The 21,474-nt window shown below is 42.7% G+C and overlaps 1 protein-coding gene across 12 annotated transcripts; it reads left to right on the forward strand.

The window, feature by feature from the left end:
* The first annotated feature begins 215 nt into the window (after positions 1–215).
* ZNF35 (zinc finger protein 35) lies at positions 216–20,732 on the forward strand. Of its 12 annotated transcripts, none has more exons than XR_013814855.1 (6): positions 216–1,206; positions 3,318–3,632; positions 5,489–5,633; positions 11,108–14,495; positions 14,743–14,823; positions 15,082–20,732. XR_013814855.1 is itself a non-coding variant. In XM_079795155.1 (5 exons), the coding sequence occupies exons 3-5, from the start codon at positions 3,441–3,443 to the stop codon at positions 12,349–12,351; spliced, it is 1,581 nt and encodes a 526-aa protein (XP_079651281.1). In that variant the 5' UTR covers positions 216–758; positions 992–1,206; positions 3,318–3,440; the 3' UTR covers positions 12,352–20,732. The 12 variants fall into 12 exon arrangements, 4 of the variants coding, with proteins under 4 accessions (XP_079651281.1, XP_079651279.1, XP_079651280.1 ...); XR_013814860.1 differs by having other exon boundaries at positions 11,108–12,995; positions 14,171–14,255; positions 14,361–20,732; XR_013814853.1 differs by having other exon boundaries at positions 11,108–14,823.
* Positions 20,733–21,474: the final 742 nt, after the last annotated feature.

The following is a 21,474-nucleotide window of genomic DNA, read 5'->3' on the forward strand; positions in this document are numbered from 1 at the left end:
TCTATACGATGGAATAATTATTACTCTGCAATAAAATGGAGTGATCTATTGATACCTGCAATGACTCAAGTGAATTTCAAGTGAATTATGCTGAGTGAAAAATCCAATCTCAAAAGGTGAAAAAGGATAATTCCATTTATATAATTTTCTAAAACGACAAAACTACGTAAGTGAAAAACACATTAGTGGTTGCCAGAAGTTGGGAATGGTGGGAGGGAGCAGGGAGAGGATGGGAAATCTTAGTAGTGTTGGAACAGTTGTGTGTATCTTGATTGTGTTGGTTATACAAATCTATACATATTGTGATAAAATGACAGAAGTAGACACACACATTGTACCAGTGTTGATTTTCTGATTTTTATATAATTATGTAAGATATACCTATTTGGGGAAACTAGGTGAAGGGTAGTAGTAGTATCTTTGCAACTTCCTATGAATCTTTAAATTCAAAATAAAAAGTAAAAAGACTAAGGAGTGTGATGCAGTGTGAGGAACTGATTTGGAAAAACAAAATTATGAAATATGTATTTTAGGGCAGTTGGGAAAATTTGAATGTAACTATATTAGTCGATATTAGGAAATGATTAGTTTTCTTACCTGTAATGATGGTGTTTGGAGAATATTATGAAAGGATGAATATTGAAGTATTTGGAATGAAGTGTTTTGATGTTTACCACTTTCAAAAAAATGTTTTTCAGTATGTACTGTGGTACAAAGCAAACGTAGCCAAGGTTGATAAGTCCAGATGGAGGCTACAGGTATTGTACCTTTCAACTTTTCTGTACCCGTGTGATGGTTTCGGAATAAAACATTTGGAGCAAAATTATCAGGGCTTGCTACAGATTAAATCTTTGTAGCTTCGGGCTCTTGGGTGCTCGCCTCGTTTAATTGCCCCTGCCCAGCCTGGGGATGCCCACTCTCTCTGAAGCCAGGGCCACAGTCTACCTGCACCCCGCCTCCCCTCTTTTAAGCGCTTCTGCTCCCATCCCAGATCCACAGCTATATAGGATACCCATCGAGAGGAAAGCACCTCCCAGATTCCTAGAGAGGCCGGCATGCCGACCTGGGGAGCCGGAAGTCCACCGGAGCACTTCCTGTCCGGTCATTGTTCTGGCGCCGCTAGCCGCTAGCCGCGGGGGTCCCGGCCCGCGGGCCTTCTGCCCCCAAGCCCCTGAGTTCTGTGGCCAGGCCTCTCCGCAGCGCACGGTGAGCTGGGTTGGGGGTGGCGCGAACGACGGGGGCGCGGGAGGGACCATCCCTGTGGTGGGCCGGCGCGTCCTCGCCTCGGGGGACCCCAGCTCGATCCGAGGGTGCCTCCGCGCCCCACCACTTCGGGAACCCGGCTGCCGCCTACGGAGGGCCTGGCCTGGGGGAGGTTGGACACGAACCTCCGCAGGAGCCGGGCTTACCCGGGAGCAGGGCTGCGTGGGGCTTGGAGATGGAGGAGATGGGTTGCCACGTTGGGAAATAAAGGACATTGAAAGGAAAGCCCTTGGTAGGGGACTCCGCGCAGTGTAGGGCTGGAGGCCGATTTGAGTTTGCTCAGCAGCCTGATGACAGTACTCACAGTAGCCGATCTTGCATATTCACAGGTGAAACGAGTGTTAAGGGTCTTCCTACCTAGAATTCGGCTAATCAAGGAAAGAAGAATGTTCCAGAATTAAAATTTGTTGCAGGAGAGAAAGTACTGCATTTCTCAAGAAATTCAATGTATACAATAAGTTGCTAGTAAGTTAACACGTGGGAAAAAGCACACGATCACTTCAATAGCAACAAAAGGGGTTAGTAAAAGCATTTTTATTCTAATAAAGCATCTAAAGGAGAGTAGAAATCGCTCATTCTCTTCATAGTCAACGAAAATGTTAAGGTAATTGTATCACTTAAAAAAACAAACAATCAGGAACACCACAAAAAAAACCTGTTGGCTTGGTTGTGAGAAAAGGGTACTGTTAAGTTGGTGGTGTGATTTGGTGTGGCCCTTTTAGGAAGCAATTTGGCAGTACATGTCAATCATAAATTCCTTCAACCAGTAATCCCTCTATTCTATTTGCACAGAAAAATCTTAGCATTAATTATTTTTAAGAAAATAAGTGGAAACAACAAAAACTTTTACTGAAGCAATGGTTCATAAATTAGGGATGGTTAAGTAAATTATAGCTATAATAGAAAGTACTATGCCAGAATGAGATATCTCTGAATGTACTTACATTGAAACATCTATCTAAGACTACTAGACTATTGTGAAATATAGAAATTGAGTTAAAAAAACTGCAGATTGCTGAACAGTATATATATGATCTATTGTGGAAAAATAAACAGTAAGTGTGAAGGTGTATATACATGTATGGCAATGCAGAGGAAAGATTAAGTAGACTGATCACTAATTTGTGTGTGTGTGTAGGACATATATTTAATTCTGTGTATTTCTGTATTGATGCTTTTTCAATGGGAATGATAACACCATAGGTTATTGTGTAGTTACTAAAAATGATAAGTGTGAAGAATGGCAACATGAAAAAAATCTTCTTTATCTTAAGACTAAGCCTTAGTCTCACAGGACATTTGGAAGAAATGGAAAATATAACAATCAAAAAGAACCTCAAAACTACCTGTAATCACATCACCCAGCGATAACCACTCCTAACATGTTGGTGTCTAGGCTCCCACGTTTTTCTTGAGGTTATTATTCCATTATTATTCTATTATCATTCTATTATTTACCTTTGGCACTAAAATCTTTGTGTTGTAATGTCCCTTCTTAAAAAAAAATACACAGAAAAACCCCATGGTGATAATTGTGAAAATATGAATCCCCGTAGTTAAAAACAAAAAGTTTAACTTGCCATAACTGTGGTTGCACAATTGTGGTGGAAGTTTTCTCTTAAAAGAAATATATTCTATCGTACACAGTGGTTATCTCTTTGGAAGTGGACCAGCGGTGATTTTTCTTAATCATTTTTTGTATTTTTCAAGTCTTTACAATAAAAATGTACCAATTTTATAATCAGGAAAAGATCAATAGACATTACATAAAGCTGTTTGCAGTGTAATTATTATGGGGACAAATTACAAGTTTACAGTCCAACCCCTTCCATCCTTTGCATGAGGAGTAGAGCAGACCCTGTGCTGCAGTGGCCACTGTCTAGGCACTGGTGAAATTGGCCAGTGGGCTTGGTAGCAGGGGCCATCCCTGTGGTGGGCCGGCCCGTCCTCGCCTCGGGGACCCCAGTTAAATCAGCCAAGCAGATGTCTGCTTTCCAGTTAAATCAGCCAGGCAAACGTCTGCTTGATGCTAACAATGTTTTCTGCTTTCTCAGTAGACAGTACTCATCCTGGCCCTGGGAGGAAACTCAAGAAGATACTGTTGAAATTAAAGGTTAGATGGGGCTTGACCTCTGCTGGGCAGCCCTCAGCTGCAGGAGTTCTGCTGAGCAGAGAAGATGACTGCAGATTTGCGAGAGGCCATGGCCCTGGCCCCGTGGGGCCCAGTGACAGTGAAAAAGGAGGAGGAAGAAGAGGAAAGCTTCCTAGGTCAGGCATCCAGCCAACAAGTGCATTCTGAGGACATCAAAGCCGGAGCTCCTGGAGAGGATCCTCGGGAAGGCCTTGATGGGGCAGAGCAGGAGGAAAAGGTAAATAATGGTCTGGGAGGAATGAGGGAGGAGAAACCGAAAGATCTCCAGGGGTTTCAGAGAGGGCCGCTGTCCCTCTGCTGCCACACCTGGAGCCTTGTTTCTCAGCTGGAGCTCTGGCCTTTAGTCCTTTGGAATATAAAGGAGCATTCTCTTCTGATTGATGTGGCATCTGGTACTTTAAAAAAATATATATATTTTTTTATTGATTTCAGAGAGGAAGGGAGAGGGAGAGAGAAATAGAAACATCAATGATGATAGAAAATCGATTGGCAGCCTCCACCCCTACTGGGGATTGAGCACGCAACCTGGGCATGTGCCCTTGACCGGAAACAGGCTGGCATTCTATCCACTGAGCCAACCGGCCAGGGCTGGCATCTAGTAATTTATAAACTGGTGGTTCTCAAATTTTGCTACACAGCATTACCTGGGGAGCTTTTTATAAAACTCTGATGCCCATGCAATACTGCATTCCAGTTAAATCAGCATCTGGGGGCGGGATCCAAACTTGTCCAGTTTTAAAAACTTTTTAGCTGAGCCGAAACCGGTTTGGCTCAGTGGATAGAGCGTTGGCCTCCGGACTGAAAGGACCCAGGTTCGATTCCGGTCAAGGGCATGTACCTTGGTTGCGGGCACATCCCCAGTGGGGTTGTGCAGGAGGCAGCTGATCGATGTTTCTAACTCTCTATCCTTCTCCCTTCTTCTCTGTAAAAAATCAATAAAATATATTAAAAAAAACACAAAACACTTTTTAGCTGATTCCAGTCAGGATTTGATCATTCTGACCTTTGTTTCTCAAACTTTAATATGCATAGGAATCACTGTGGCGGAGTCTTGTTGAAATGCAGATTCTGATTCAGAAGGTCTGGGGTGTGACCTCTGAGATTCTGCATTTCTCACAAGCTCTCAGGTGATGGTGATTCATTTGAACTGCAAAGGACACTTTGAGTAGTGAGGTTTTGTACTACACTGTGGTCCTTATGTTTTCAAACACACCCCTTACCATCATTAGCTAGATGAGGTTCTCCAAAGCCTCTGTAATAATATGATCTTTGATCTTTAGACCTCAGAAAATTCTACTCTGCAAAATCTCCCCATGTGCTCTCTTGTCTTGTCATGCACTCACTGGCAAGTTCAGTTTGGATGCTAGAGTGAGTATTGAGGTGAAATCAGAGTGATAGGGCCCTAACCAGTTTAGCTCAGTGGATAGAGCATCGGCCAGCAGACTGAAAGGTCCCAGGTTTGATTCTGGTCAAGGGCATGTACCTTGGTTGCAGGCACATCCCCAATAGGAGGTGTGCAGGAGGCAGCTGATTGATGTTTCTCTCTCATCAATGTTTCTAACTCTCTATCCCTCTCCCTTCCTCTCTGTAAAAAATCAATAAAATATATTTTTAAAAAAAGAAAGAAAGAAATCAGAGTGATAGGGAAGAAGGTGCAGACTTGCTTTTCTGCCTAACTCGTCATGGGGATTAGGAAAGACTGGCTTCCTTGACTTCCTGTTCCTTTTTTAAAAAAAAATGTTCAGAGCCCTGGCCATGTCCCTCAGTTGGAATGTTGTACTATATACCAAAGAGGTTGGTATATAGTACCCAGTCAGAGTACATACAGGAGACAAATGATAGATGTTTTTCTCTCTCTCTCCCCCTCTCCCCTTCTCTCTCCCTCTCTAAAATCGATTTTTTAAAAAAAGTTTGGGATTGGTGGGGGGCGGGGGGAGGTTGTTTGTTTTATCATTTCCAGGAATAGGTACGTAATATTCTCATCCTCAAAAGCAGTCATCATACCTGACGACCCCCACCCCCTGATCCCAGTGACCATCCTCTCATAAACCCACTATGCCTGCCTGTCTCTAGGCTCAGAACATGTTCTGGGACATGGCGGTAGTCCTGAAAGCAACGCAGGAGGTGCCTGCTGCTTCAACCCTCGGCAGCTACTCGTTACCAGGGAATCTTGCCAAGAGCGAGATACTGGAGACTCGTGGGAACATGACCTCTCTAGGTAAGTTTAGCCCCTGATTCAGAATGCTGAAAGATGCCTATGCATTTGTCACAGGAAATGGCTTATTTTGCATAGAGTCTCAAGACACCAGACAAACACAGGTGAACTTCAGATTCACCTTTTAATCACATTTATTGTTGAGCAGGTTTCATATCTATTCACACACGTGGGTACATATCCTCTTCATATACTTTGTGTTTAGCATAGGTTGGTGATTTTGAGAAAATGCCCTGGAGATATTCTGTTTTCCTAGAACTTTTTGCAAATTCTGGAGGATTTTGAGCAGTGGTGTCAGCTGAAAACTAGGTCCTCATGAAGGATATGGTGGTTTATCATCTGGTTCTCTAAGCTGGGACTTAGGAAAGGCAGGTATCCTATATAATAAAGAGCTAATATGCTAATTAGACCAGATGGCAGAACAACCTTCCGGAATGACCAGTGAGTGGGGCCATGAGGCAGCTGGGGCCGTGAGGGCTGAGCCCCTTGCACGAATTTCGTGCATCGGGCCTCTAGTGTTATATATCTAACTAGCAGTGGCAGAGGCTTGACAATGGAGTGATGTGTAACTGGCTGAAGAATGTGGTAGCAATGAGTCCTGTGTTATGGAAGCAATCCCTGGATATCTGCCACGGCCCCTTTGGGCACTCGCTTTATGAGTCTGTCTGGTACAGGGCTGAGTCTGAATATTTTGAACCCATTCTCCTCACTAGCCAGTTCCTCAGGCATTGGTGGTCCAAGTCACTTTCTTACACCAGTGTTGTGAGGAAGGTTGGGATCTCCACCTTTCATCTTCTTGCCTGTTTTTTACTTATTCCCCAAACTCTCCACAGCTTCTGTTCCTCACTTTCTGCTTTCTGTTCCATTCTCTCTGATGTATTCCCCTGTGTAACATTTTTTCTCTGTGTCCTTGCTTTATTAGTCATTCATAGTCTTAATTCTCACAACTGCACCCGTCCGCCAGGAGTGGCCTTTATTTTCCTTCTGTTACCTCAAGACTGTTCCCAGCTAAGACTTACTTTTCTGTGCTGCCAGCCACTTCCACAGCAGCAGGTCATAGCAGGAACACTGAGCTCTGAGAAGTAAAAGAGATCTGAGTGTAGTTGGTGCCCTGTCTCTGATAATTTTATGGCCTTGAGCAAATCTGTTTGCTCCTGGATCCCCATTTCCTGTTCTGTAAATGGGGTGCATTCATTCAATACATACAGGGTTGGTTGAGGGCCAGTTTCCTGTGTGCTAGCCAGGACAGTCGGTGCTGGGGCTACAGCGGTGAATAAGACACAGACTGCCCTTTTGTGGCGCCCACTCAAGTGAAGGAGAAGCTTCATTTTGATGGTAAAATCATATACATGAAAGTGCTTTGGAAATTTTGACACGTTACTGGGTTTTCAAAGTTTGAGAGAGTTTATCTATAGTTTTCTATATATTAATTAATGTTGAATTTATTAAAGTTTTACAATAAAAAACAATTTTTAAGCCTTTAAGCATAACTTATTTTTAGTTCATTCACACATCTTGAAATATTTTTATAAACATGAGAACACTTGCGGTTTGTCTGTGATTCATGGTTATGTAAGCTCCAAGTTTTGCAAATTGAATTTTTAAAACTTTTTAAAACATTTAATTCCACCTACATAACAATTTTCTTTATTTTTATTTTCTTAAATAAAAATACATGAAATGTAAGTTTAATATCTTTAGTTCTTTAAAACATTTCAAATACCTAAGTAGACAAACTTACAAATCATACACATACAGCTTTTGTAAATCTCATGAGTTGGACTTACAAATTTAGTAAATCAAATTACCCTTCACATCAGCAGCTAAGATGGCAGACTCATAGCATTTCAGATCTCTCTCTCTCTCTTTTTTTTTTTAGATGAAAGAGAAGTATTTTTCTTTTAATTTTGATTTGAGCTTGAGCAGATAAGATTGGCCTTGATTTCCCTGGGCAGTTGCCAAGACCCTAGCTCTTACTTCATCTCTGTGTTGAATCTGTTAAATAACCACTCATATCAAGACCTTTTGGGCTACAGTTGTACCCAGTTCTGTAATAATCTACACTAATAAAAGAGAAAGATGCAAATTGACCATACCTTCGTGATGCCCACCAACCAATCAGGAGTGAATATGCAAATTAACCCAACAAAGATGGTGGGTTAATTTGCATACACAGGCACTGAGCAGCCGGGGGTGGGGCGGGATGCCTGCGTCATCAATGACATAGCTGCTCTGGGCCTTTGGGCAGTGTGGGAAGGCGGAAAGGCAGCTCTGGTCCAAAGCGAAGGCGGTGCCAGCAGCCAGGGGAAGGAAGGCCCATTCTTGCACGAATCTTCGTGCATCGGGCCACTAGTTTTAACATAAAGCGTTATGCAAATATAAGGAATTGTTTCTGTTATTAGATCTGATCTATTCAGTAGTTCCTACTGGTCTTCATCTTTCATGTCTTTCTCATCTAAATCTCACAGTAAGGAGGGTAGGAGTGAGGTCAGGGGAGGGAGTGAGGCTATGAGCTAAAGTGTTCCTGGGCTTTGATCTGTTGCAGAGCTGCTGGGATTGGGGCCCCCTAGTGTTAGTGGTGAGAACCTAAAAGTAAGAAGAAGAAGATGGAAAAAATTGGGACAGAGCAGTAGAAGGGAGAAAAGTAAAGTGAGATGTAGGAGATAAAGAATAGTAGGAAAAAAAAATAATAGTAGAGAACATAAATGAGAAGAATGTAATGAGCAAGAGAAAAGCAGAAAAGACAAGCTATACAAGGGAAAAATCAGAATATTTCACATAAAAATTAAAAAATAAACACTAGGAGAAGAGAGTGATAAGAGAGGCAGTAAGGGAAAGAGGTAGAGGGAAAAACTAAGAAGATATAAGAGTAGTTAAACCTCAGGCAGAATATTGGAGTAGATTTAAAAAGAAAAAAAAGTATCAGAACAGTAGGAGTAGATATAATCAGAAAAAGGTTAACATTCCAGACTTATTGACACATTCGGGGCTCTTCTTTATCTTATTCAGGCTTTTCTTTTCTGCGACACTGCCCTTCCTATTATCTGAATACTTGTGATGGAATTTCATATTACCATGGTCTTAACCAGGCAACAAGCTGGGCTGTTTTCCTGCCCCCATATTGCTTTGTTCCACCTTGACATCCCTGTTCCACCTTGACATCCCTGTCCACCCCCTCATCTCTGGTTGGAGAGTCGCCCTGGCCTGAGCAGGTAGGATGTTTTGTGGGTGCTGGGTTCCCCTGGCAGTTGCTGTGTGATGCAGTTCACAGCTTCACTGCTCACTTCTAAGTTGACACCACCAATGGGGAGGCCTGCCTCTCATCCCTCACCCCTGCTGACCCTCATCCCACTTGGCTTATTATTTGAGTATTTTCCTGAGCTTGGTTTAATTCGCAAACACTTAATAAGGGTTCAGTCTGCCAGCTCTGGTAAAGGGGGGCCTTGGCTGCATGGGTGCACATTGCAGGGTCAAGGGCAGTGAGGCTGGAGAGGAGACAGAGCTAAGATGTCACTGACTGCAGGGCCCCTTGTTGACACCATTAGGGTTCTGCCGCAATGTACAGCAAGCATGTCAAACTCAAAGGCTAACACGGGCCAAATAAACAAGGTTTAAGTTTATGTGGGCCGCAAAAAAACAAAAGCTTCCATTTTCATAGAAACGTAAGTTTATTTCGATAGAGACATGCTGAATACAAAGGGCTGAAATAATTGAGTAATCGTTAACATAAAATAATAATAGAACAGTTTAATAAAAATTAATGTTTTTTTCTTGAACATTAACTTACCAGACACTGAATAACTGCACAAATTAGTAAGCGTAATGCAAATAAACCTATTTTTCTTGTTCTCTGAAAGTGAAGAATTTCCTGTTGTGCACACCAAACAAGTCAGTCCAAGACTAATGATGTGGCAATCGGCTGCTAAAATATTTGCTGCTAGTATAAGTGGAGAGAAATAGTGCGCCTGCGCATAAGGCGCATAAGGGAAATGAATGCAACACGATTATAGTAATCAGTCATTAGCAAATGTTGTAGTTCTTTATTAATAATTATGTACAACAGGATATTGTAAAAATTAAGTTACGAAATTTTTATTAAAACTTTTCTTACATACCATTATATGGCGGGCCGTGAGTTTGATATGCTTGATGTAGAGCAAGCAGAGACTAGTCAGAGTTTTAAAGCTTCAGGAAGCTTTGATGTTCTTACGGTATTTTGGGGCACTGTGGAGCAGGTTACCCCACGTCTTACACGTAACCCGAAAAGGTCATCTTTCCCTGACATGAGGCGAGGCTGTTTCCTTGACACCGGGGGGTAAGGTGTTTACTCTGTTCACAGTCGTCTTTAGTCCCTTCTAGTGTTGCCATCTATTACCATAGCAACTGCCATCCCCTAAGTTTCATCTTTCCTCCTGGTCCCAGCTTGTGACCCATAGTACCATTCGTCAGGCCGAAAGTCACTGCAGACACTCCGCAAATCTACGCTCTATGGCTGTTCTCAGCAATTGACATAGAAACTAAATTTGTCCTTTCTTGGTCTTATGAGGTAGATCTTGTTATTGTCTCTATTTTAGAGGTAAGGAAACTGAGGCACAGAGAAGGTAAGTTACTAGCCCAAAGTCATGCAGCTGGTTGAGTGGCAGAGCAAGTATTTGAAACCATGCAGTCTGGCTCCAGAATTCATGTTCTTAAGTGCTCTGCTGCACAGCCTCTTAGTGTTTTGGAGGCATTTGGCCACTGTAGTCCTCTTGGCATCCTTGGCATCCAGTGTGGCCCTTTCTGTCCATCTTATCCTCTCTTTGATATGCAGCATCCTCATATACAAAAGCCTAAGTTGCCCAGTTCTTCATTCACAGGTAGGGCATCTCCCTAATTAACTGCTGGGTTGTAAGCTGGTTCACACTAAGTGGCCGAGGTAAGAAGGCAAGCCTGGGGACAGACTGGTGTCCTGCAGAACTGGTCCTAATTGTGAGATCAGTTATCAGACAGCCAGAGGAGACCTGTCTGGAGATGGCTTCCCTGGCATAAGGCCGTGTGTTAAATGTCTAGTGGAGGGAAATGGAAATGCTGGGAAGACCATGAATCAGTGGATTCTGCTCTAGGTGTGGGGAGATCATAGGCCAGGCAGAAGAACCTACAGAAGAGAGGTGGCATGTGAGGGGATTCTTTTTTTAATTTTTATTATTATTATAGGGAGAGAGAGAGAAAGTAAGAAAGACAGAGAAACTGATTTGTTCCATTTATTTTTGCATTCATTGGTTGCTTCTTACCAGGGATCAAATCCGCAACCTTGGCATATTGAGACGACGTTCTAACTAACTAAGCTACCAGCCAGGGCCAGAGGTGATTCTTTCTTTGAATGAAGCCCTTCTACAGACACTGAAGTCACAGACCTCCTCACCTTTATGACTTTATGATCTTATTCTTTTTCTAGGTTAGAAAAAGCTGACACTTGTATTTGTTGTTTGTTGTTTCAGGTGCTGAGACCAAGAACCCACAATTATTGGTTCCAAAAACTGAAATATGTGATGAAGCAGAAAAACCCTTCATGATAACAGGAAGCATCCAGAAAGTTGACTCTCAAGGACCTGAATTCAAAGAAGCCTTCGAAAAAGGGAACATGTTAAAGGGGCAGAGAATAAAGAAGGAAAAGAAAGACTTCAGGCAAGTGACAGTGAAGGACTGTCATGTACCTGGAAGCTTCAAAGAAGAAGACGAGAAATGTCAGAAATCTGGGGAAAGATACAACCGTAGTTCTGGTCCTGTTAAAAACCAGAAAAGCCAGCCTGGGCAGAAACCTTTTACTTGTAGTGTGTGCGGGAAAGGCTTTAGTCAGAGTGCTAACCTCGTGGTGCATCAGCGGATCCACACTGGGGAGAAACCCTTTGAGTGTCACGAGTGTGGGAAGGCCTTCATTCAGAGTGCAAACCTTGTTGTGCATCAGCGAATCCACACTGGACAGAAACCCTATGTTTGTTCCAAATGTGGGAAAGCCTTCACTCAGAGTTCAAACCTGACTGTCCATCAAAAAATCCACTCCTTAGAAAAAACCTTCAAGTGCAGTGAATGTGAGAAAGCGTTCAGTTACAGCTCACAACTTGCTCGGCACCAGAAAGTCCACATTACAGAAAAATGCTATGAATGTAATGAGTGTGGGAAAACATTTACTCGGAGCTCCAACCTCATTGTCCACCAGAGGATCCACACTGGGGAGAAGCCCTTTGCCTGTAATGACTGTGGCAAAGCCTTCACCCAGAGTGCCAATCTTATTGTGCATCAGCGAAGCCATACTGGTGAGAAGCCATATGAGTGTAAAGAGTGTGGAAAGGCCTTCAGTTGTTTTTCACACCTGATCGTGCACCAGAGAATCCACACTGCAGAGAAACCTTATGACTGCAGCGAGTGTGGAAAAGCCTTCAGTCAGCTCTCTTGCCTTATTGTGCACCAGAGGATTCACAGTGGAGATCTTCCTTACGTGTGTAATGAGTGCGGGAAGGCCTTCACCTGCAGCTCATACCTGCTTATTCATCAGAGAATCCATAATGGGGAAAAACCTTACACATGCAATGAGTGCGGCAAGGCCTTCAGGCAGCGGTCGAGCCTCACTGTGCACCAGAGAACCCACACGGGGGAGAAGCCCTACGAGTGTGAGAAGTGTGGTGCAGCCTTCATTTCCAACTCCCACCTTATGCGACACCACAGAACCCACCTCATTGAGTAACATAAAGGAAGAAGATGATCTCCAGGCATTGGTCATACCTGCTACCCCCCTGATTAGACACCACTGCTTTGTTCTTCCTCCTTTGTAAAAACGAGGCCTGCTACGATCTTAAAGATAATAGTTTTCAGGAGTGCAGCACAAAACACAAGCATTTCAGAGGCTAACTTAAAGAAAATGAAAGCTAAGCCCCTAACGGCAAGGACTTTGTTTTTAACTGTCCCCTAAGTGGTGGTGGTGCCTGAAATACCATGTGGCTTTCTTAGAAATGGGTCATACAAAGCTAAATGATGAAGATCCCACTTGGGGAAAGGTATTTTTAAACTAAATTTTGTGGTTTTTTTTAAACTGGTAATTTCTTGAGCAACAGGCACGTTACTGGTATAGGTCTGCCTGGTGGAATTCTGGCGCTTTAAACCCTGTATCATAGCATTTTGGGTTAAGCAGCAACTAGTTAAGGAAACCACTTTGGGTAGCAGTTCACCAACAACCCACCTATGAATATTTATAAGCTTTCCATTCCCGAGGTAATTAAAAATATATTTTTTAAACCTATTAACTGTCCACTACTCCTCAAATGGACAGAAGTAGGACAACGGCTGTGTTCCTCATTCTATACCTCATGAACCTTGGATGAGGAAGCTCTGGTGAGTCTCTTCTGACCCTTCCCCAGTCTGCATGGCCAAGCACTTGAGGTTTGATGGAGATTCCACACTGGGGCCACAGATGCTGCTGGGCTGTACTCATTTGCTAAGATGAACAGCTCTCCAAAGAAGCCCCAGCTCCCACTGCATTCCATTTCAGTGAGCTGCTCTTGACAGCCCCATCCCAGGTAGGGGAGTCAAAGAACAAGCTGGCCTAGAGCCTGCCCACCTTTCCTCCGCTCACTGCTCAGGCCCAGCCAACCGGCTCGGTCAGTGTCATTCTCACTTTCTCTGTGGTCTTTAGAAGAAAAATGGAGCCCTTCTAATTCTGAGAGGGCCAAAGAGGGAAAGGAAAGGAGAGGGAGGGGCAGAGTGGGATTCCTAAGGTCTTAATTTTTTTGGGAGAAGTTCAAAGGTATTGGAATATGGAAACTTTAGAAGGATGAAGAAACTGGCTAAGGTAAGATAATACCTTTATTACCACTGAGCCTTTACTCCTGGAAAATTATTTATAAATCTATGCAATAACTAGAGTTGTGTAATATTGCCTTGTATTTATATAGAATTTTATTCTTTGTGTACCTTCATGTATAACATGAACCCAGCACTTCTCTCATGTTTTTACATAGATCATTACCTTAATCCTTACAACACTGAAAGAGGGGTTTGCCCCATTTACTTGTGAGTGGTCATTTAAAGCAAGGCCACGTAACAAGTGACGAATGTTCAAATCTAAGACCTAAATCCAGATTCTCTTTGCTCTGCCATACTGTTTGTCCAACCACCGGTAATCCCCACCCAGATCTGTGGAGAACCTGAGAAAGGGGTGTGTAGTCTGATTTTTAGGTAGGGAAGGTGACAGATTCCAGCGTGTGCCTTGGGCAGTGTGACCAGCAAGCAGCAAATCTAAGACTGGAATTTAAGTCTCCTGATTTCTGGGTCTGTCCACCACCACCCCTCTCAGCATGCAAGAGCATTTATCATAAATGCTGCACCCAGTAGTAAGCAGTTTGGTGCATACATTTATTGTCTCATTTCTGCAAGACTGAATGTTAACATGAGGCTTTGTTGTTTATAGGGCACTATACAGAAGGCATGTGCAAGAAAGCTTATTTCATATACAGAAGGCATATGCAAGAAAGCTTATTCATCTCCTCTTTTTCTTCCTTCAACCATAGTCTCATCAAAGCACATGCAACTTCCTTTCCCAGTGCCACTCTAAGTCATATGGACACAAACACAAGCAATCAATAGGATTCAAAAGTAAGAATAAAAAATGCTCTCTGACCCTGAACGTGACTTTTGTGTTCCCCTGTCGGGGTGGAGAGACCCAGCGATAACACCACATGTCTCTGCTGACCATCCTAGCATGATCAGGAAGCTCAAAAGGAGGAGAGCAAGTGTGAAGTTTTTGGATAAATCTCTGACCTTGAAGATAGCATAAGAGGCCAATGGTGTACTTTCCTGGAAGATAACACCTAGAATTTATAAGCATTAAGACAGGTAAACTGTTTTAGCTTCAAATTGTATATTCATCCTCATAATTGAATACTCAGTTATGGATGATTATAATTTCTGTCTTAAGATTTCCATTCATACGTATTTCAGAAAAGCCATCCAAGTGGTTGGGATATAACCACCCAAGTGGTTTGGGAATTGGTGACCAAACCTTGCAGTAAAGCAGTAGTTTTCTGCCTTGGCTACATGTCAGAATCACTTAGAGCTCTTTAAAAATTTTTCTGTTTTCCAGAGATTTTGAAATCTCTGGAGGGGATCCTTTGTGCAACCAAGGTAATGAGCCACTGCAGTCAAGTGAAGCCTGCAGGCCAAGGTGTGTGTAATCCAATGCGGTGGGAGGTGGGGGTAGAAGATCTGGAGATGCAGTGTTCTAAGTGGTTTCAGCAAAACCATTAGCTGCCCTGGGGTCCTCCTATTAACCCTTGTTAAGATTCTGTGACCTAACTTAACTTAGTTTGTAATTTAAGTGAATGTATCAAATATTTATATGAGCAAACTAGGTTTTACATGTGTTTCTGTTTCTCATTTATCAAGATGACTTTTTATATTTCTGCTTGTATTTCATCTCCAGATCTGAGATTTCACAGACCTGCACCCAGGTTCAGGACCCCCAGTCCTGCACAAATCATGTGAACCTAGTGGATTGAATACTAGACAGATCAAATCCTTCCCCAACTAATAACTCTTCCTCCCAGTTCAATTCCAACCCTAAAATAAATCACCTCCCACTTTTTTTCTGTACAGTTTGATGGGGGAGGAGTGACTATCCTCGTTGGCTGAGCTGGCTTCCGTTGGGGGTTTTCTCCCTTTTCCTTTGGCTGGTCTTGCTAGACGTGGACAAGAGCTTTGAAGCCTCATTTTCTTTGTGTTAAGAGCTGTCAGACTTATAGTTGTCAAAGAGCCAGGCTTAGTGATGGGCATTAAGGGTGGAGCAGGGAAACCTGTCCTCATTCTTAAATAAGACCAACAGGTGGGTATTAAGTGGAGCGAGGTGATGCGAAAGTGATAATGCGATTGGATGTACTTTGGGAGTGTAGGGGAGAGACTTCATCAACACATGCTTACGCAAACACAGCTGGCTGTGGATTTCTCCAGGCTCAGGAAGAAGTGTGCTTGGGCAAAGCTAATTCTTCCTCTGTGCTCTGGAGCCCATCTCTTCCTTGCCTAGGCAGGTGTCCTCCCACGTCCATCACTTCTCCACTTGCTCCATCCAGTGTGCGTAACCCTTCTGGGGTCACAGCCCCTTTGGGACTCTGATGGAGGTTGTGGATCCTCTTTTGGAGACATGCAGATGGCACATTCAGTTTTGTGCTCATTCCAGGGACATTTAGGCTCCCCAAGGCCAATCCATGGATCCTCTAGGGGCAGACGAATTTTGCTTCTGGCTTCCCTCCCTTAGCAAATCGAGGCATGGTCCAGCACCCAGACTAGAACTCCAGGAGGCATTCCTGTGTATCATACAAAATTATTTATCATGCACTCTCTTTGTAGCAAACGTGGTCCTAGACCTTGGGTGCCAGAGCAAACAAGTTCTATCAAACCCTCTTCTCACATCTTTTGTGTGAAACTGTCTGGATCCCTTAACATGATTTACTAAGCTCTTCATAGTCTCTTTCTGACCTCCTCTCTACCTCCTGTGCACCTTTTACTGCAGCCTGGAGGCTTGTGCTTGCTGTGCTGTGTGCCTTTGCTCCCCGTCCTCGGTGCCTGTAGTACCTCACCACCATGCCCCAGCCCTGCCTACTTAGCAGACTTAGGTTTCTTTTAAGGTTTGGTTCAAGTCCCATCTCTGGGAAACCTCTCATTGTCCTATGGTGAAGGGCATGTTTAGAAATATATTTAGAAATATAGAAGAGCATGACATGATATGTATCCAGAGTTTTACTTTATGCTTTGAAATAAAAAAAAAATCTGTATTCAAAATTGTGTACATAGTACAATTCTTATATAATGATACATATACTAGTAAAAAGCATATAGATAAATTACCTGAAAGAAATAGAAGAAAAGTTTTTAAGTGGTTAAGTGACTTGTTCACAGCCATACAGATAGTAAATTGCAGAGTTTAGGTTCAAACCCAGGTACTGTGAAGAATTGAATTATGGGTGATTAAAAGCTTTTTTTAAAGTAATTTCCATATTTCCTATAAGGAGCAAGAATTTTATAATAAGGAAAAAATGAGTTATTTATTATATTGCATACTTCGTTTTTATTGTAGTAGCTGTAAACATTATCTCAGTTCCCACTTTGTAAGATGTGGGGTGCACCCTGTCCCTTTTTCCTCCCCTTTTCTACGTCTCTGCCTCTGACAATGTCAAGTCTGAAAGCTCTTGAATTCTGTTCTGGAACCATAGTCTTTTTTTTATGCTTTATTGATTTGTTTTAAAAGTTGAAAATAAGCAGTATGAATTATATTATAACTGTGTACATGTTCTTCACTGCAGATTGAGTAGCTTACTCTGGTTATATTTCCATTTTGGAACAGCATTTTGTTTTTACTGAAGTTCTTAGTTGCCTTCTTTCCCACTTATATTGGTTGCTTTTAGCACATCAGTGTTTTTTCAACTTCTCCATCTCTGTTAAGTCCCCCTTTTTTCCTGTGTATTTGCCTTCTGATACCTGTAGCCTCCTACTCTTGTCTGATCTTTCTGCCTTTAGTTCTGTTGATACACTGGGCTGTTTTGTCCTGAATTCCATCTCTTCTTCTTTCTTCCCTTACTCCCTCACTTTACTGCAGTGCACCTCAAGTCACTTGTCAAGAAAGAATATGAGGCAAAATTGTGGAATGCTTGTATATCTCAAACTATGCCCTCACCTTGATTGGGTAGTTTGACGGGCTCTGGAATTCTAGATTGAAAATTTTCCTCAGGAGTTGTGGATGTCTGATTCCAGTCTGAGTCTTACTTCCTTGATAATCAATAAGTAGTATTTGCATCATTGTGATCTGTTCCCTCGCTCCAAGGCTGGAAGCTTTTAAAGTCTCCACTTTATCCTTGGTGTACTCAGTTCCCTAATGTTCTTGCTGGAATTTCTCAATTTAGTGACTCAGGTACTTCTACTCTTGGAAATTTTCTTCTTGTGTTATGTGGCAATTCCTCCTTTCCATATGTTTTTCCTATTATTGCTCTTTCTGTAAATCCTGAATTCCCGTCAATCAAATGTTGGACCTTCTGGATTGAACCTTAACTACTTCCTCTGTTATTTCTATTTCTTTGTCTTTTGCCATTCTCTGGTAGAGTATCTTAATTATTTTTCAGCCTTTCTAGTGAAGTTTTTTATTTTGGCAGTAATTAGTTTAGTGTTTAAGTCTTTTCTTGTTTGTTCCTTTAGTAGCATACTAACCTCATTTTAGAGATGCCTCTCAAATCTGAGTATTCTAATTAAGAGTTTTCTTAAAAGTCTCTTCTGTCACCTGAATTATCTCACCCCCTTCATGCCCTACCTGAATCCTTTTTTCTCTCCTTATTTTATTCACTCTCATGGAGACTTTCCTCAAATACATTATGATTCTTAATGATGCACCTATGTGATGTGTATGTATGGAAAGCCCAGTTGAGACCTCTGAGTGGGAGTGGGATTGGCTCAGTAAGAGGCTTCCCTTTAAAATGACTGGTAAGGGAGCAAGTTGTTTCCTGAAACCTCTAAATGCCAGAATGAAGAGATCTTTTGTCTGGGCCTCTTACATTTCTTTAGCAAAAAATCCTCTGATGTTTTTGTCTGGAAATTGGATGCTGTTAGTGATTCTCTAGGAGTGGGAGGGAAGGGAATCAAGGCTTAGTACAGACTTAGTTGTAGCCCCACTGTCCCTCCCACCCTTCATTGTACTTGGGGTTTCCAAGTCCCAAGTCTCTCTGGGGGTTGGCGGGGTAGATCAGTTACCTCCTTCAGTTGTATTGCCCTCAGCAAGTGTTCCAAGCTGGTATTCCCTCCACCCAGCTTTCTCACTGATCACCTACCCATTTTCTATCTTCTAGAAATTTGCTTATCTTCTCCCATCATTGTTATTCATACATTTTGAACCATTTTAACCCATTATCATTTTAGGGGAAGCTCAACCATTTTAAAAAGAAAGTTGCTATGCTTTGATACAGTAGTACCACTTTCAGAAAGCCATCCTGAAAGTGAATATTTTGACAATGATTTATATATTTGTCAATTATTATTTTACATTGAAAACAACCAAAGTGACCAATAAGAGAAGAGTGGTTAAATTATTGTATGATGGAATATTATGCAACCACTAAAAATCATAATTTAAAGAACATTTAAATTATGCAAAAGTACAAAATTAAAAGAGAGCCCAGTTTCTTAAAATTTTTATTTATTGAACTTGGAGAGAGAGAGAGAGCAAAACATCAATTTGTTGTTCCACTTATTTATGTATTCATTGGCTATTTCTTGTATGTGCCCTAACGGGATTGAACCCGTAGCCTTGGTGTATTGGGACAACCCTCTAACCAACTGAGCTTCTTGGCCAGGGCTCAGAACCCAGTTTTCTTAATTGTACATGCATAGAAAAGATCTGAAGGAAATAAGTACATTGGGTATTAACGGTGGTTAAGTTTTCCTGTATTGTCTACATTTTTTACAATGAGCCTGAATCTTTTATGATCAGGAGAGGGGGAATTAATAAAAGGGAAAGGTCATGGCTTGTGCAGAGTGGTGAGATGTTCTGTGGGGTGTGGAATATGTCGGGAGCAGCGGAGTGTGGAGGCTAGGCTAGTGAAGGAAATCCTGGAGACCACACAGACAGCTTTTGTCAGAGTCCAAAAGAGACCATGGGATTCTGACCCAGTCAGTGGCAGGGGGTCAGAGTAAGGACAGATGGAATGAGTAGGCCTTAGGGGCAAGAAGCAGAATTCCCAAGCCAGAAATCCAGGCCTCCACATCCTGGTGAGATGTGACCTGTGACAAATGGGGCCTTGCCCAGACCTGAGCGTCCCTGGCTTCCTTGGGCCTTAATGAGGCCACCCTGTGTGTTCACAGTGGCCAACAGAACTACGATGTTGGGAGGAGACTGGAGGGAGGCAACCCAACCCTAGCAAGCCAATAGGAAGGTTGTAACCACCCCATTAGTTGAGGGGTTCCTGTGTGCTAGGCACCATGCTAAATGCCATATGACTTTTATCTCATTCAACCCTCACCTTAGGAGGGAAGTTCTCTTATCCCAGTGGTCGGCAAACTCATTAGTCAACAGAGCCAAATATCAACAGTACAACGATTGAAATTTCTTTTGAGAGTTGAAAACCCACCTCTGCGCATGGGCCACGAAGTTTCAATCGCACTGTACGTGCACACCCACACGTGGTATTTTGTGGAAGAGCCACACTCAAGGGGCCAAAGAGCCGCATGTGGCTTGCGAGACGCAGTTTGCCGACAATTGTCTGTTCCCATTTACAAAGCCAGGAGTCACAGTCAGGATTAGAACAACTCTAAAGCCAAAGCCCCTTTCTCCCAAGTTACTTCCTCAGTGTATCTCCAGGGACCCCTCTCCTTATCTAAAGTTGTGGTGCAAAAGCAAACAGTGAAGAATAAGTCTCCCAGCCCAGAGTACCCAGAGATAACTTCAGTAAAAAAAAAAAATTGATGATCCTTCCAGAGATAATTCATGCATTTGCAATATTCTGTATAACACGCCCCCCCCCACACACACACACAGGAGTTTATGATGCACATTGTCTATACCTTGCTTTTTCACATGTCTTGGAGATGGTTCTATATTAGCCTATAAGATCTACCTCATTCTTTTTTTCACTGCTGTGTGACCTTCCATTGTGTGGATGTGCTGTGATTCATGTAGCGAGTGCCCTGTTGGTGGACATGTTTCTTTCCTGTCTTTTCCCATTATAACAACACTATGCTGAATACCCTGGCACATTCTCCTTTGGTATGTGTGCCACTTTGCAGGATAAATTGATCAAGGGTAAAGGCATTTGATATTCTAATAGAAATTGCAACTGTGGTTCCCTGTATGTGTATGAAAATGCCCATTCCCCTGAATCCTCTGTAAAACTATTGTTTTGTCTTCTGATCTGATAAATGAAAAATGCTCTCATGCTTTATGTTCATTTATGAGTGAAACTGGCTATCGTGTCTCATGCTTAAAAGCCATATATATTTTCTTTTTTTAATTTGAATTACTTGTTCATGTTTTTTAACAGTTTCTGTTGGGTTGTTCTGTTTAAGAATTGATTTGTACAAACTATAGTAAAGAAATTACTCTTTTATCTGCCATATGTATTGCAAATATTTCCCCCAGTTCATAGTTAGTCCTTTTACCTTAATAAGCTATAAATATCCAAATGATATTTAAGTTTAGTGTCAAAGACTTCTCTTCAAGACTATACAAGCTCCCATGGCATAACCCTTTGACTAGTCTGCTTTGACATGGGTCCATTTGAAGTTCATTTTGGAGTAAGGACCTATTTGGGTCTTGGCCCCACCTCCTCCCCTTTTCTCCTTGGTTCAGTGGGAGAAACTCAGGTGGAGCATCACCAAGATGAAGACACCTCCCTAGAGCTGCCCAGCAACAGCCTGCAGCCAGGGCCCTGGCAGGTTCCCTAAGTCCATCTCCTCATTTGGTGAGCTAGGGGTGGATGGGGTGGGGATTGGGATGGCAGGGGAGAGGGCAGCTGGTGGAGGAAGAGGGAAGATCCTGAGGGGCAGAGGTGTGCTGGGGGGTGTGGGGGTGGAGATGGAGAGGGAGGATGATGCTGTAGTCAAGCTTTGGGAGGGAAAACAAAGGAGAGGCTGTAGCCTGAGGTCAGTGAGGGGAAGGAGGAAGGTGCAACAAGGATGGGGAGTGATGGGAGTTTTCGGGCTGAGGCCAGGGTCTGCAAGGGAAATAAAGGCAATGGGGAAGGGGAAGAGTGGAAACATGGCAGGGAGTGGCAGGCAGGGAAAGGAATCAGACAGGGTGTGTGTGTATGGAGCAGAAGGGGTTGAAAAGGAGGGGATCGGACCA

Source organism: Cnephaeus nilssonii (assembly GCF_951640355.1).
Source record: "Cnephaeus nilssonii genome assembly, chromosome: 17".
In the NCBI taxonomy this organism is placed as follows: Eukaryota; Metazoa; Chordata; class Mammalia; order Chiroptera; family Vespertilionidae; genus Cnephaeus; species Cnephaeus nilssonii.